Here is a 17,536-nt window from a genome sequence, read left to right as displayed (position 1 = left end):
TTTGGGTCAACACAAGCTTTAGACCCACAGCCAGGTTTTCTCTTGATTTATCATACAGAGTGTTTTCTTTATAAACTGGGAATTTATTACACTTTTTTCAAAGCGATTTATCAGTTACAAAAAATCATTTCATTTTGTGAAATTTGTATTTTTATAAATAACAGGTAAATATATGTAAAACTGGAGTTTAACACCTGTATGGTGATTTAATAGTAAAGAGGCCCTCATGGTTTAAGATCAACATATTTAAAAAAAATTCATCTGGTAGGCATTGAAAATGTCTAGATGATGGATTGCGTTAACAAGGTACTTATTTAATTATGATTAATGATGGAGGCAACATAAAGAATGGACTCAATTTTCAACTGATTTAAAGAAATAATGTACCCTACATAAATCTATCAATTCAATGAGAGCTCAATATATACAGCAGTCACTGCAAATATATTAAACGGCTTTTATTGCATTGCACTTCTTTTGTTCACAATGCTATTTTAAAAATGAATATATTTTAGTAGGAACAATACAGAACAGTTTTACTTGTCAATAAACCTAATTACTACTTTTGGCATAGCTTGAGAGCATGACTGAAGAAGTAAAAGCCAAAGAAGAAAGTATAGGATTCAGAGAATAAAGACTTTGAGATAAAAGTAAACATATAGGAAAGAGAAGAAACAATATCTTAAGTGATGGTGATTGTTTATTTGACCAAAAAAAGCACCAAGTTAGAAAGAATGTTTTCTTCGTTTTTAGAAATCATAAAAATTCTATCCAGGCATGAGTCTCTTAGATAAAGAAGCAGGGTTTCTCACTGAGAGAAGCTACATTAGCAGCTTAGGAACACAAAGGGTTTTCAGAGTAATTACAAACAATTTGCAACCATATTTATTCCAAGTAACACTGATGGGATTTTTATGTTCCTGAGATTGACTACAAGTGATAAATATCACCACACTTATGTCAGAAAAGCAGTAGGCAAAGAAATGCTTTTTTTAATCATTCCCCTCCACCAAATAATAAGAGTCAGATTCTTTGGCAGAATATTTGAGAACACAGGAAAGTATCAATTGGTAAGCACTATGTAAGTTTCCACCACTACTGTTATTGTTTTTCTTGTTGGTTTTCTAAAGTGTTCATTTACTATGTTTTGCTTCTTTGCAATAGTGCTGATTATAACAATAGTGTTTTTTTTTTTAAATAACTTGTTTAATTGAAATAAAATTACAACACAAATTGGAGTTATCTAGTATTTAATCTAGGCACAGATAAAGGGGAAATTTAGATGATCAACACTTTTTCCTATATGACAAAAAGATTCCCCATTTGTCCTCGGAATGAACATTTGAGGCCTCCCAGTTTTAAAGTTGAAACAGTAACTTAGAGAGAAATCAAAGTCAGTCAGTTTTTAGTAATCAGTGCTATAGCCAATACAGGATACAAATAGGAAACCCTAATCCACTGCTCTGCCCCGTGCCTTCTGATAGACTCAGGGTTATCCTAGCTGAACTGACCATTGCCTGAGAGTCAGCAGGGCTGGCCACCCTGTAGTTTCTCTTCACTGGTGAGAGTTCTGCCCCCTAGAACCAGAAAAATTAAATGTAATACTTTTCTGCACAGCATTTATCATGCTCCTTTTAAGTTTCATCAACTTATCTTTTGAATGTTTCTGTTCATCATCCTGGTTTCTCTCCATTTGGTCAGCTTCTTTCTTAAAAGGGTGAAATCCAGAACTGAGTCTAACTTCCCTTATATAAATGGTCTGCCTGCAAGAACCCTAAGACCTGGTGCTCCTTATTAAATAAGGCCTATGTGCTCCTCATGCCATCTGTCTTGGAGGTGAAGTTGAAAGTCAGCCTGATGAGATTTTCTAATATATTACTGTTAAGCAATGCTCTCCACTCTTTATATTTTTGCACCATTTTTATCTCTTTGGAACTATAAGCAAAATTGTCTAGTCACCTCTCTTTAACTACACACACACACACACACACACACACACAACTATACATACACACACACATACACACATGCACACTATTGGCTGGTATCTTGGAACATCTACAAATCTGATATTCTATTTTTGCCCTTTTTTCTCAGTCACTAATACAAATGCCACTGATCAGGTTTAAGATACGATACTCGGAAAATTTCCTGTAGTACAAAGCCTATCACTTAATGAGGGCTCTTAGATAAGATCAAATAACTGTTTAGAAACAGCTATATAAATCTAACTAACTTACTATAGGATTGGTCAAATGGCATCCTAAATACTGACTAATGATTATTTTAAAGAAGGGATAGATATATGCATAGATCTGGTTCAGTATAGAATCTCCCACCAGCTTGCATGGAGTCTTTCTCACACCCACCCACCATGTCCCTGTGTGACACCTACCAACTTGTCCTTACCACACTTAATTTGGTAACTATAGTTAGGACATATATGGCCTTAAAAGGTGAAGGCAGGTATGGGAAAAGAAAAGGTCAGGATTGCTTAGGTCCCAGGATAAGTGAAAACTCATTGGTGTGAATCCTGTATAGAGAGTGTAACTTAAGGGTAATGTATTTGCCATCAAAGCAGATAAAGATGAGAGCTTTCTGGCAACATCAGAAGGAATTATGAATTGGAGAATGCTCTTGATGATTTATAAGATATATTTTGATGGAAAAAAGTGCCCCTGTATTCTAAGGCAGGGGAGTCCTGGCTAGTTTCACATGCCCCAGGGAATGGGTATAAATACAAACCTGCTGTTATCAATGTGTGTTTCTTCAGCAGAGTCTGTATTTAATTTCTTGCATTTCTACTTTCTGTCCAGAAAGATACAATGGATTATAAAATGTGTTAAGGTAAGTGATGTTTTAACCAATTTTTTGTAAAATTATTAAAGTCTCCTTAAGTAGTTATAATGATTTCCCCCTGCATTCAGCCTTTCATGAAGATTATTTACATACTGACTTTCTGACTTACTAATCTCTGGAGCACAGGGGTTGTTTTAACTTCCCTGTTTGGGGGATCAACAGCAGTGCTTGACATCCCGACTTGATGTGGCAGGTGCTCAGTGACTGCTGCCTTAATTGGATCAAAATAATCATGGTCTCAATTTGGGGGAAACTTGTGAAGTTTGTTTGAGAAGCCATTTTCCTTTAGAAAGTAGGACTCCTTCAGGCACACTCATATTGCTGTTATCTTCAAACACATATGGAATGATTTTTAATGAACCCCTACATAGACTGAATCCCTTTCCCTCAAGTAAGAAGGATAATTGATAATTAAAAAGGTATGGGAAATGATGTTATACTATCTGGGCATAAACTTTAGGAATTAGGTACAAAGAGACAGTTTCAGAATCAAACCTACATATTAATGAACTAAACATTCTGCATTTTGCTCATACTAAAAAAAACCTAGCACCTTTTTTTGAGGTTCACTTGTATGCAAATAACAAAATCAGATAATTGGATTTATGTAGTATGACAATGTTTTAGAAGCAAAGGTGATATTATAATGAATTTATGAATTTCCATTCACCTTACATGCTATAACATTCTTTGCTTGTGAAGTAAAGAAAACAACCAGACTACTTTGGATATTTATTGGTTAGGTGCATAGTAATTAACATTAATCTATACATGCAGATAGAACTTAGCAACAATTCCAAAAATGTATATATAAATATTGTATTCTGTCATTGTAATAAAGTTTACTAATAAGTTACTTGTAATCTATATAATTTCCAAGTTTCCTGTTCATATAAGACATAGAAGGTATTTTCAAGTATTATTTCTTGGTCCATCCTTAGCAAGAGAATTCTAAAATGTCAGGGTTGGAAAGGAGTAGAATGACTTCTGATACTCCTTTTTTTTTCCTTATAAGATAGACCGTTCTTACCTTGAAACTGAGCATTAAATCCTTTGCGTCGATGGTTACTGTCAGATGTGAAATGGAGTCGTAACCAATTCTTGCTACTGATGACAGGAGAAGGAAGGTTCATGCCAGTCAGCCTGGAAGAGAGAAAGATGACAAAAAAAATCTCCCTTGTAAACCAACAGAGCAAATGTTCTATATCAAACCTGCTTCTAAAAGTGAGCTACTGAAGCTCATCATTTTTGAGATGTTTAAAACACAGGTCATTTATTAGCTAGCATTTAAGACTTAAGGTGATTTGGATAATTTTATCTTTGCCCAAATTTAAGTGCTATATTTATCCTTGATGGAATGAAGGCTTTCACAAGTGTTTGACATTTTGATCCTTCTATATTAATGATGGGTAAAGGAGAAGATCTTCTTTTAATCTCATTTCTTTTCATGAGGACCTCAATCTACTAGAGTTCACAATGAACCACATAAAAGGAAAAGAAATAGTCAAATGAAAAATTCTACTTTTTAGGATTAGAACCTTTGGCAATTCTATTTAACCTGAAGTAGAAGGAAATAAACTGTTAAATTTGTTTGATAGCATGACATATTTCCAGTTCCATTTATGCACAGAATTCACAGTGTGGGCCTTTCCTAACAAGGTAAAGAAGAGTGTGTAGGAAATTGCTGATGAACACTGCCAAAGAAATTTGAAATGGAATATAATTATGTTTTAGTAAAGTACTACATTAAACTCAATTAAATCTTTTAAAAATAAGATACAGTCCATCTCTGATTCTGCTGTTTAAAATTTCCAGTCCACTTTAAAATGTGCTTTTTAGTAGTCAGAAATGATAGAGTAATTTAATTCTTACTATGATGAATTGGAAACTGTGTTTCTACTAAGGAGAAATGGCTTCTCAGACGTAATGCTTCTGGCAGTTTGAAGTACAATTGACAAATTAAGTCTTGGCCAGTGGTATATATATATCACTGGATTGAGAATCTTCAGATACATCTTTATCTGCTGGCTCCACTTTTTACTAGCTGTGGCACCAGAGTCAGGTCATCTTTTCTGAACCTCAGTTTCTCAGTATTTATAATGGTCATGAAAATACCAACCTCACAGAGTTGAAAGAGATTATATGTGTATATACATATCCATATAAGTATTCCTGAAGTACATATGTTTAAGTAACAAAATATGGTTATACATTTTATAATTAATTATTTTGCATCTCACTCACCAAATCTATTTTTAAAATGAAGCTTGTAAGTGTAGATAGTCTGTTATGCTCAACCATTTTCTCTTTCAGCTGAAACCCTGAGGGAGTGTAGTGTCTTTTCTAGTCTTGCCTGTGAACACCAGAGCACCTGGTCAAACCTGGAAATCGTATTCCTACACACAGGATTTTCTAGGTACAGTTTGCTTTATAAAGCACTTCTCTACTTACTCTATTACCTGGAGGAAAAGCAACAACAAATTATATATGCAGGTGAGCTTTCTGATGTCAGGGTGTTCAATTTCAACTCTCAGGTTTAAAAATGTGCAGTATCCATTTAAAGTTAAAAGTCAAACCTTGACTGTAACAAATTGCAATAGTGTTTATGCCTCTGTTTGAAATAATCTTCTGTAAGAGAAAATGCACTAGTCAGATCTGCCTATTTGCTTGGATTTATGTAGCACTGATCGGTGACAGTCAGACACAGCTGACCTAAGAAGCATTTAATCATTCTAATATTTTATTTTAAGGCCTTTGTTTTCCTGGTAAGATTTCATTACAAATTCTCTTAAAAATAGGTCATATACCTTTTTGCCAAATATAAGAATGTCCAAGTGAGAAGCAAATTCTGGGTTCTAAAACCTAACATGCATCCGACTCACCTACATTTACTTACTGGAATTTGTATAACAGAAATCGAAGCTTATTTTTCCTTTACTTTAAAAATATATTTTTTTCTTGATTAGATTTTTTCCAGTGGTTCTTATCTCATAAACTAGGTGAAATCGCATTTTAGTTGCAAACCAACAGGAGCAATACTCAGAAACAAATCCTCTCTTTCCCCCACATTTTACAAATATCTACCCACAAAAATGTCAGTTTTGCTTTAGTATGGGAGTTAGCAAAGTTTTAGTTCAAGAGGCCAGACATGTAAATACTTGAGGCTTTATGGGCCAAACGGTCTCTGTTGAACCTACTCCCTTTTGCTGGTGCAGTGCAAGCAGCCAAAGACAATACAGAAATGAAGGGGTGTGGCTGTGTTCCAACAACATTTTATTTGTGGACATTAACATTTGAATAATTCTGATGTGTCACAAAATATTATTCCTCTTTTGTTGTTTCGGTGACCATTTAAAAAGTGAATAGATAAAAACATATGTAGTTCATGAAACAGATTTGGTTTGCTGACCTCTGCTTTAGTTCATACGGGGTAATTTGTAAAAATATTTAGCAGGAAGATTATTAGATGATATATGCTAACTTAGTGTCAATAATGTTTTAAAAAATTGAATATTCCTGCACTGTTTCCTTTTTTATTTTCTTTTAGCAGAATCAAGTGGGAAGGCATTGAAACAATTATATAATTCCTTTTTCTGGTTATAGCTAAGCCGTGCAGATGAGTCACCCTCCAAAGTGGATTTACATATATGAATTTCTTGATTCGGCCATGTGAATTAAACAAATATTCACATCCTTTTTTTGGGAAGTGAGAAATGGATAATGGGGCAAATGGGAGGGTGGGTGAGGTTTGACATGAATACTGTTCCAAGATATGATGCAGAATCATTTTAAAGAGAAAACAGCAAATAATGGTGGTTAACAACAAAAGTCTTTGTGTACACATACAAAAGACTTTGCGTACCTGTACAAAATTAAAGGATAATTACCTGGTACAATCAAGTGATGGGCCAAAGAAATTTAGGAGTAAAAGACAAGGGAGGATAAAAGAATACCTCAAATAACAGGCCACAAAAAGGTCTTCCTAAGGGAATGTTTGGTTAGCTTCATCTCTGGAGCATGTCAAATTAAGTCTAAAAGTCCATCAAGTTGTATAGTGCAAATGATATGACTAAAGGAATTGGTAGTTCTCAGTCCCTCCCACCCCACCCAAGAATGCCAAATTAAGCAACTTAGCCTGCTGGCAAATTCATTTCTTTCAAAAGTCTTGGCAAGGTGTCTGCTTCTGCTAGCTACAAAAATAAATTTAGGACTTATAGGATACTCAAAGTTATGACAATCTCCTTTGAGCCAAAATAGGACAGGCCAGGTCTGTTTCACTTTCTCTGAAGAGCTTTGCCATAAATTTCTGTATTCTATTTATAATAATTTAACCTTATTTTTTTCACTTAACCTCCCTTAGCCTCACTCTTCTCATATGTAATATAAAGTCGTTGAGGGAATTGCTCATCTAACCTTACAGCCCTGTATCTTTGACTCATGTATTTTACTCACATAATTTTAAAAATAGAGCCAAATTTTCAACATAATTTTCTAAAACGCATTTGAGAATGCTAAAGATTTTTGAAATAGCTTTGTTTGAATATTTCTCTGACATTAAACCAGATTCTTATGTCTTCAGAAAATCATCGGGTAAATCTCTAGGGGTTCCGTGTAGTTAAACCTCTTTAACTATGATGACTAAGAAACTAGAAAGCGTTAATATCATCAAGAAAGACTTTAAATTATCCAGCCTCCCTAAGGAGATGAAAAAGTTTAACAAATATGTTACCTTGAAGAGCCTGAGTGCTTGTCAATTTAGAGAGAAAGTCATATAGAAGTTGTGTTATCTTTCCCTATGTTTTTGTGGACAAGTGATCAAGATGATCCATAGTGTGGTGTTTCATTTATCTCCATTTTGTCAACATTAAACAGGATAATCTGATCAAGCAAAAAGTTCCTAAAAAGTCCTATTACTAATTGTGTGCTATTTATATTACAAGAGAAACCAACTGTCTTACGGAAGAGTTACACTAGCATTGCAAGCCTTATTATGGACATTGAAGAGAGTTGCAAAGAAAGTAAAAGATAGTTTTAAAGTTAACTCGGAAGAACCTGAAAAGCAATGACAATTAGAGTTATGTGTGTATACCTATATCTATTTAATCTATATCTATGTATCTTTCTGTGTATGCACACATATACACATATATAAACATACACATATATATGTATATACACATACACATATTTACATACAAATATTTCTGGAAATGAAATCCAAAAGTTTTATGCATATATACATGCCCCTTGGCAAAACAAAAACAAAAACTCAAATAAACAAACAAAACCATACCATATCTAAAAACATACTTGAGAAGATTTCTGTGTTACAAATATCTTATTTTAATCAAAACTAGTAATTTCTATTAGACTTTTCTTTCACTGGTATGGCATTCATGATTTTGCCCTCACATAAAGTTCCCTTCTCTCTCTTTGACTCCAATTTCTCTCTTTCCAGCTCTCTTTCCTCTAGGCACTTTCCAAGTTTCCATAATTAGTCCACTCCCATAGCTATAATATTCTTATCTCTTAAAAACTTTATCCATTGTTATGACCTTAGCTATCACCTTTAGCTTCCTCTGTGTACCATCATATATTCTATGTTTATTCCCCTCCGATTTTCTAATCTCTCAAGCTCTCCTTTTTGCCTCCAGTAGGGTTTGGTCATCTTTCCAGTCTTATCCGGTGCATCTTCCCTTGCCTTCTACACTCGGATATAGTTGACTATGTGTAGTCCTCCATGTAAAGCACCATGCTCCTTTCCTGTCTGAGTATTTACACAGCTGTTCCGTTAACTGGAGATAAGCACACCCCTACTCCACTGTCTACCTCCTTTTCATTTGCCAAGCAGTTCCTGGTCATCCTTTAGAATTCAGATTGTGTATCACATTTACAGGGAAGCCTGATATGACCTCCAAGATGAGGTTGTTTCCCTTGGTATGCCGTCTCATGAGAGCGTGTATTTTTTCTTTGAAGACATTTTCAAAATAGTAATGATTTGGTTATTTGTGTAATTATTTGTTTCATGTTAGTCTTTCCTAGGAGACTTGAAGTCTGTCTTATCCTCACTGTCTCCCTAACACTTAGCATAGTGCCTTGCATCGAATAGGTACTCAATACAAATTGAATGAATACAATACAAATTGAATAGGCAACTCTAAAGACACACCATATGGCCCACCTCAGTTCCCATTTCACAAAATGAAAATTACTATTAAAAGCTTTTCACAGCATGATGTGAGGCTGCAGTGAGCTTAAGGCTAAACGATAACTTTGTTGGATGCATTATATACATTTATAGTATTGAGAGTAGTGAAATGGTGGTAGGAAAAGGACAATGGCTTTGTATCTGCACTGGAATCAAGGTCAGTGCATACATTCATGCCATTTCCAAGAGTGTTGATCACACAGAATGAAACCGAATGGACTTCTCTGAGGGTATATGACCCAGAAACTGTGACTGGACATACAGTCACTCTTTACTTTAATAATCCTGAAGGAAATTCTGAGCGCATAAATTGTCTGTCTCAGAATGGTTCTCAGTATCCACTGTCCTCAGACCTGCCTTTGGCTGTTGTTAAGCTCTTTGGAGGATGTTCAGACCACAGCCGTGCCATGTTCCATAGATTTACGGAAGCTTCAACCACTCCAATGAGTAAATCTGGCTGAACCAAGCTGGCATTACTGGAGTGGATCCAAGAGAGGGATTAGAGTGCATGCATGTCTACTCTTTCTTCAGAGATACTGCCTCACCTTTAGATTGGTGGGATGCATCCAGTTAAGTTGTGTGTGGATTCAACTCCTGCAATGTGAATGTCTCTCCTTTCTTCTAACTAAACACTGCCTATGTTCTTCCTCAAATTCTTATTACCTCTTCTTGTGCTATTGAAATTGTCTCCTAACTGTATTTTTGCTCCCTGCCCCTCTGTACTCATTTTAGGGTTAGTCTATGTAACTCTGACATGAATTACCATAAACATAATGGAAGTCAACAGCTCTTTAAAACAACCCACGTGTTCTAGTCTGCTAATGCTGCGAATGCAAAACACGAGATGGATTGGCTTTTATTAAAAGGGGGTTTATTTGGCTACACAGTTACAGTCTTAAGGCCATAAAGTGTCCAAGGTAACACATCAGTAATAGGGTACCTTCACTGGAGGATGGCCAGTGGTGTCCGGAAAACCTCTGTTAGCTGGGAAGGCACATAGCTGGCATCTGCTCCAAAGTTCTGGTTTCAAAATGGCTTTCTCCCAGGATGTTCCTCTCTAGCAAGCTTGCTTCTCCTCAAAACGTCACTCACAGCTGCACTGAGTTCCTTCTCTTTGAGTCAGCTCATTTATATGGCTCCACTGATCAAGGCCCACCCTGAATGGGTGGGGCCATGCCTCCATGGGAATATCTCATCAGAGTCATCACCCACAGCTGGGTGGGGCACATTCCAAGCAAATCCAATCAGCACCAAAACGTCTGCCCCACAAGACTACATCAAAGATAATGGCGTTTGGGGGACACAATACATTCAAACTGGCACACCGCGTGAGCCAGATACTATGTTAGGCACTGAAGATACAGCTGTGAAGAAGCCCAAGTTGGAGCTTAATCTCAAAGCACAAAAAATGTGTCAGAAAAGAGTGACCTTGGATGAGTGATAGCATAAATGATGAGTGTTTCCCAAATGGGGAATACAGATTTCTACAGACATCAACAGTAAGGGTAAGGTCCCCCCTGGGGAAGTGATATCTGAATTGTGACTTGTCAGTTGGGTGTTTAGACAGGGAGGTTAGAAAAGCAGTTTTGAAATCAGCAATTACCAAAATGAAGCCTTGCGGTAAAACCCAATCTAAATTGCATCATCTCCCTTTTTAAGAAATTTCAATAGCTCTGAATTACTCCATGAAAGAAATCCTATTTCTAAGTAGGGATTGAAAACTATCCACTATATACATCTCCTGCCTTATCTCTAATAATGCACTTTCGTAAAATCTGTGTTGTGTCCACACAAGAGTATGGATTACCGTCTAAATTATTTTATACATCCATCGGTGTATGCCTTTATGCCTCTGTGCCTTTGCAGCTCCCTCCATCCAGAGCCACTTTGCCCTATGTTTACATTATCAAATTTCAAATCTTTTGCAAAAGATATCCCTCCAAAAATCTTATTGTTATTATTTTAGGTGGAATTAAACACTCTTGGCATCACGATCCTTTAGCATTTGGGTCACATATTTTTATGGAAATTATATAAGCCTGTCATACATTTGGTGGGTGTGTATAGGTCTCCTTTCCCTACTGAACTATATATAAGTCCATGGAGGATACATGTGGCATCTTATCTATTTCCCTAATCCTTACAGTATTTTGCCTACACTAGAGTCTCAGTAATTCATTTAAAATGGTTTTTATACTTTTATTGCTGCTCATGGTATAAGTTACAAAAACAACTGTGAATTCTTAAAACACAAGCCAAAGATTATAAAAGTTAAGCGTATTAAGAGGATGCTGTTCTTATCTTCTCACACAGATAAGATAACTTCCCATTAGTATTATCTTCTCCCATGTGTGAGCTGCCCAAGTGGGTCAAATCTGGCATCTTTCCATTGTTATACCCATAATACCCTGAAGACCAAGGCGGTAATTTAGGATTCAGGTAAGACAGTGAAGAAGTTTGTTCTGTGTCACAGAAGGAGCAAGAGGAGGACAATAGACCTCGTTAAAGATGAGGCAAAAGAGTCCAGTCCAAACAAAAGGGATTTGAGAGATTCACAAAAATGTCCAGGATTTCAGCAAATCAGGCATCAGGCACCAAAGTTCAAGCAGAGAGGATCGTTTGGGAGACGTGACAAAGCCTGTCCTGTGAAACTTAAGGACTAAATGTCAGAGAATTGCTGAGAACTCAAGCTTAAGTAAATAGCTCAGGCAAACAAGTAATATGATAAAACACTCAAAAGACAACTGGCTGTGGCAGCATTTTCTCTGTGGGGAAGTTTTTTGAGGCATCTTCTCTTTACCCTTCTGCTTCACTCAAGCCGTAGAAGAATGAGGACAACTCTAAAAGTGGCTTCAGCTGCTTGGTACACGATGTTAAAACCTACCCCAGAAATCTCCTCCTCTTGCCTTTTTAGGTAAGAAGTTAGTGTGAGAAAAAACTGTTTCATATGTGACACAGGATATTGTGGTTTTACAAATCTTGGTTGCAACAACTCAGGCTGGATCTAAGTCAGTGACTTGGAGAGCTAAAACACCTCCATTTCTTGTTCCCAATCCTCTGTTCTATTCAATTCCCTGACATGTAGTTTTACTATTATCTGAGAAGACAGGTATCTGAGGGTTGCCAATGGAAAAACACATTGTTAGCCTCTACTTCACTTGGTCATTCAAAACAACTAATGTTTGTAGGCATAGATGAATATCAATATTAGGCTATTTTTTGTTATTTAAAAAAACAAGTATTTGCAAATACATATATTTCTCTGATAAGTGCACACACAGACAAAACTCCGGGACTCACAATAAAGGAATGAAAAAAAAATGCAAGATGATATTGAAATTCTGAATGTGACAATTTTTCCCTTTGATGTTTTTACCAATACATATTATTCTTTTTTTTTTGGCTGTAGATTTTATATTGTAGATACCTTTTATCATATTTAAATTCAGTTTTATTGACATATATTCACATACCACACAATCATCCATGCTGCAAAATCAACTGTTCATAGTACCATCATATAGTTATACATTTATTACCCCAATCTATTTTTGAACATTTTCCTTATACCAGAAAGAATCAGAATAAGAATAAAAAATAAAAGTAAAAAAAAGCACCCAAATCATCCCCCCCATCCTACCCTATTTTTCATTTAGTTTTCATCCCAATTTTTCTACTCAGCCATCCATACACTGGATAAAAGGAGTGTGATCCACAAGGTTTTCACAATCACACTATCACCCCTTGTAAGCTACATTGTTATACATTCATCTTCAAAAGTCAAGGCTACTGGGTTGGCGTTTGATAGTTTCAGGTATTTACTTCTGGCTATTCCAATACATTAAAACCAAAAGAGGGTTATCTATATAGTGCATAAGAATGTCCACCAGAGTGACCTCTCGACTCCATTTGAAATCTCTCAGCCACTGAAGCTTCATTTCATTTCATCTCGCATTTCCTTTTTGGTCAAGAAGGTGTTCTCAATCCCATGATGCCAGGTTCAGGCTCATCCCCAGGAGTCACACCCTGCATTGCCAGGGATATTTCTGTCCCTGGGAGTCAGGTCCCATGTCAGGGTGGGGGTGGGGGGCAGTGAGTTCACCTGCCAAGGTGGCTTAGCTAGAGAGAGAGGGCCACATCTGAGCAACACAGAGGCACTCAGGGGGAGACTCTTAGGCACAATTATAAGCAGGTTTAGCCTCTCCTTTGCAGTAACAAGCTTCATAAGCACAGGCCTCAAGATAGAGAGCTCAGCACATCAAGCTGTTAGTCCCCAGTGTTTGTGAGAACATGAGCAACAATCCAGGTGAGGAAGTCCAATACCTCTGCATCCTCCCCCAGCTCTTCAGGGGGGCCCTGCATATATATTTTTATTGTCCATCCAAATTACTTTGGGATGTGTTGCTATTTCACTCTAACCTATACAAACCTACCATATCTCACTTCCTATTCAAAGTTTCCATGTAATTGTGGTGTTTGAACAAACTGACTGTAGAAGTTATATTGTTCAGAAAATATAGATCCTGCACCAAAAAAAAAACATCTCTTCCCTTGGTCTCACATGGAAGTTGAAGTTTTAACACACAGTCAGTTTCAGCCTTTACCCTTTGGCCCTATTTGCCCTAGTCTTAACCAGGTTGGCTTCATTCATATCTCTAATTGAAGTCTAGGCTCTTTTTCAGCCTTTTTTTTTTTTTAACAGTTGCTGTATGTGTTAATGCTGACATTCATATCTGCCAAGCTCTAGCTCTGAGTTTCAGGTGTCACACAGATACCCAATGTTCCAGAGACCAGTCAGGTTATACACAAAGGGATCAGCATCTCAGAGTCTGGAGATAGCCATTACAATTCAGGAATAGATTTGACTGCTGTAAGAGCTTACAATCTAGGGACCATGACAATAATCATTTCCCTATTACGTACGCTGTGCTCTAAGATTTAATTCTGAGTTTACACATTGTAGTTAGTCCATATTGGTGAGGTATTATAGTGATTGCCTTTGTTTCTGGCGTGCTTCACTCAAAATGCTGTGTACAGGATCCATTCACCTCATTGAGTGTCTCACAGCTTCACTCCTTCTTGTAGTTGCTCAATATTCCATTGTATGCCTACAGCACAGTTCAACATTCTGTTCCTCAGTCGATGTACCCTTAGGCCACTTTCACCCATTGCAAATCATGAATACTGCCTCCATACACACCAGTGAACAATACATATTCTTTAACATATTGTAAAGATCTTTTTTCCTTAATCTTGGGGGTAACAACTAGCCTTATTCTGGCCCATTTTAAGGATCTGCAATGGGTCTACCATTTTCTAGCAATATTCCTAAAACACTTAATACAAAGCCACATGCCTTATTCACCTATATTGTGGGATACTCCACAGCACTACCCCCATATTAACAGTTGACCCTATCTCTAATGCCACTACATGGGTAACCCAAGGTGTAAGGACTAGCTGCATTTAACACCCTTTGATGATCTGAATCTCATTAGCAGCATATGTCTCATTGCCTAACTATTGCAAATCTGATCAACCTTACCTAATTCCACATAATCCTTGGGTTTGAGGCTGCAGATGTTATTTTCCCAGATGGTTATGATCTGTGATTACAAATCTTAATTTCACACATGGCATTATAGGAAGCAAGATCCCTCTGCATACAGAACTTTGGAGTGAGGCCAACTAGCCACTAAAGTCCCCTTACGGAAGACAAACTTCTTGTTTTTTCCCTCACTAGCATTTCTTTACCATAAGTCATTATAAATACAAGCTTTGGGGTCAAACTGATACAGATTAAAATCCAGTTATGTCCCTTTCCAACTGGGAGGCCTCAGGCATTACTCCCCTCACCTGAATCTCAAGAGTCTCATCTGTGTGAATAATAAGTACTACTAGAGATGCTACTGATTGCCTCTCAAGCATTCATTTCCTACTTTTCCTATCCTAACAGATTTCAATTGTGCTCTGATTCACTTCTACTCTTAGCATCCCATGTGATTTAGGGAAAGATGATTGCTGACCTTATCCACACAAACACACAGACACACACACACACAATATCTATATTTCTATCAATCATCTACTTATATAATGTGTGCCATGGTTTGGAGCTTTATGTCCCCCAGTAAAGATCATATTCCTAGAGATAATCCATTCCCATGGGTGTGGACCCATTGCAAGTAGGATCTTTTGGTGAGTAGGATCATAACTTGAGATGTGAACCACCTCATTCAGGGTGGGTCTTAATTCTCTCACTAGAGTCCATTATGAGAGAATAAAAAACAGAGATGACACAGAAAAAAGCCACAGAGAAACTGAGAGAGAAAAGCCAGAGAACCCGAGAGAGAAAAGTCAGAGAAGTGGAAAGAGAAGCAGCTAAATCTGGAATCAATGAAACCCAGGAGAGAAGGGAAAGACCAGCAGATGTCACCATGTGCCTGGCCATGTGACAGAGGAACTGAGGATCGCTGGTGGCCAGTCTTTGGGGAGAAGCATTGCTTGTTGATGCCTTGATTTGGACATTTTCATGGTCTGAGAACTGTAAACTTGTAAGTTAATAAATCCCCAATGTAAAAGCCAACTCATTTCTGGTATATTGCACTCATCTGCTTTAGCAAACTAAAACAGTGTGCATATATACAGATGAACTATTATGTGATATACATATAATGTAACATCTATGTATATTATATAACATATATATGTCTGTCTATACTATATCGTGTTAAAAAGTTTCCAAATAGAATTTCTCACTTCACATTGATGATGAGAATATTGCCTTTTGAATGTTGTACTCTAATTTTTCAAACGCATTGAATGCTATCTATACGCCAAATGCTATGCAACACACCAGGAATGCAAAGTTGAATAAACTTTCATCGCTGACTGACTTCAAGTGGTTTACAGTCAACCTGGTTGAGGAGCAACATAAATCAACTGATTACTGTGCTATAAGAGAAGTGCTGTGATAAAGGTGTACACCGAAACTGTGATTGTACAGGAGGTAGCATCTAATCAGACTGTAGGGTCACAATGGCAGAAAAGGCTTCCTGCAGACAGTGATGCATAAATACTTAGGAAAAGTGGATGGACTAAGAAGAATGAGGAGATTAAGTATAACCTAGGGGAATACAGATACTTAAGGCCACGTGAAAAAAATTGTCCTCAAAGATGACTGAGAAGGAGTAAACAGAGAAGTAGGAAAAGCAATGGCCTAGAAGTTAAGGGTAAAATGAATTTTAATAAAGAGTCATTAGTATTGAGAACTGCAAAGTTGTCAATTATGATAAGGCATAAATTGTCCTTTAGCTTTGGCCATATGAAAATCAATGGTGATTTAAGAGAATAGTCACTTTAAGATCTCAGTCAGTGAATTGAGCTCTTCTAGTGTGTATGTAGCAGATCGTATTAAATATGATTCAGAAACTCAAAATATTCAAATTTTAAGAGGAAACATGCTTTTAGGTCAATGTATGTTGGAAATTTCTTTCATTGGTTCTATAGTATATTTAGGAAATACTGTCCAACAGATTCTTTCTGCAGGTTTCCAAGTAGTGGAATAAACAAGAATATAAATGAGCATGAAAGAATTTACATGAAATTCCAAATGCCTCAGAACACATGGTAACCTACTAAAAAGTAGAAGAGAGGAGGAACCTACAATGGCGGCTAGGTGAGACAGGCCAAAAAAACACCTCCATGAAAAATGCTAGGTAAAAACCAGAAAGTGACCCAGAACACCACTTCTAGCAATGCACCAGCCGGACTAGGTCTGCTAAATCCACAGGGATTGGGCACTTGGTAAAACCGGGAGTCTGCATTCTGAAACGAGTGAGTAAGCTGGCTGAATGTCCCGTGGCTGAGCTGTGGTGTGGGGAAACTGAGGGTTGGCGTTTGAAGACAGACTAGTTCTTTTAAAAAAAACAAAAACAAAAAAAAACCGGGAGCGGCTGCAGATATGGCAGTGAGAACTGCCCAGTGAAACACTGCAGGAGCAGGCTGTAGCCAGTGCTTTGGTGCCTGGCGTGGAGGATAGTCCTCCCCACACCTGCTGCTGATTGTCCCAGGGCCAGAGGGACAGAGGGGAGAGCCAAAAGGAGAAAGAAACTGCACCCCTTGCAGCCGGCTTCCTGGCGTGCTGGCGATACTCCTGCCCAGGACCGTACCCACAGCCCAGAGCCGTGCCAGGAAACCCAGTCTGATGGGTAGTGTATTCCACAGTACCCCGCACATGCCACAGTATCGGCCGTGGACAGTGGCCTTGAGTGCAACCACAGCTAGTTGTCCCGGAGCTGGGAAGACGGAGCTGTGCGAAAAGCAGGGGGTGGTGGTGGTGGTTGAGACACCCCATTCAGCATTTTTGCATCAGGCTGGGAGCACCCCTGCACAGCCCAGTGGCCTGGGGCTTCCCTTGAGGGAAGGAGCACACTTGTGACATAGCACAGCCTTTCCTCAGCAGAGGTC

At 37.6% G+C, this 17,536-nt stretch overlaps 1 protein-coding gene across 3 annotated transcripts in view; it reads right to left on the bottom strand.

Annotated features, from left to right (window-relative positions):
• The window catches only part of CSMD1 (CUB and Sushi multiple domains 1), a 2,222,584-nt gene that overhangs the window by 927,728 nt on the left and 1,277,320 nt on the right, over positions 1–17,536 (bottom strand). For all 3 annotated transcript variants that reach the window (XM_037812751.1, XM_037812753.1, XM_037812752.1), the window contains exon 6: positions 3,890–4,002. In XM_037812751.1, the coding sequence (XP_037668679.1) occupies positions 3,890–4,002 (113 nt within the window). The remainder of the gene's footprint in view (positions 1–3,889; positions 4,003–17,536) is intronic.

This window comes from Choloepus didactylus, chromosome 20 (genome assembly GCF_015220235.1).
Source record: "Choloepus didactylus isolate mChoDid1 chromosome 20, mChoDid1.pri, whole genome shotgun sequence".
Classification (NCBI taxonomy): domain Eukaryota; kingdom Metazoa; phylum Chordata; class Mammalia; order Pilosa; family Megalonychidae; genus Choloepus; species Choloepus didactylus.
Note: the sequence above shows the minus strand (reverse complement) of the source record. Positions and strands in the feature narration are given on the sequence as shown.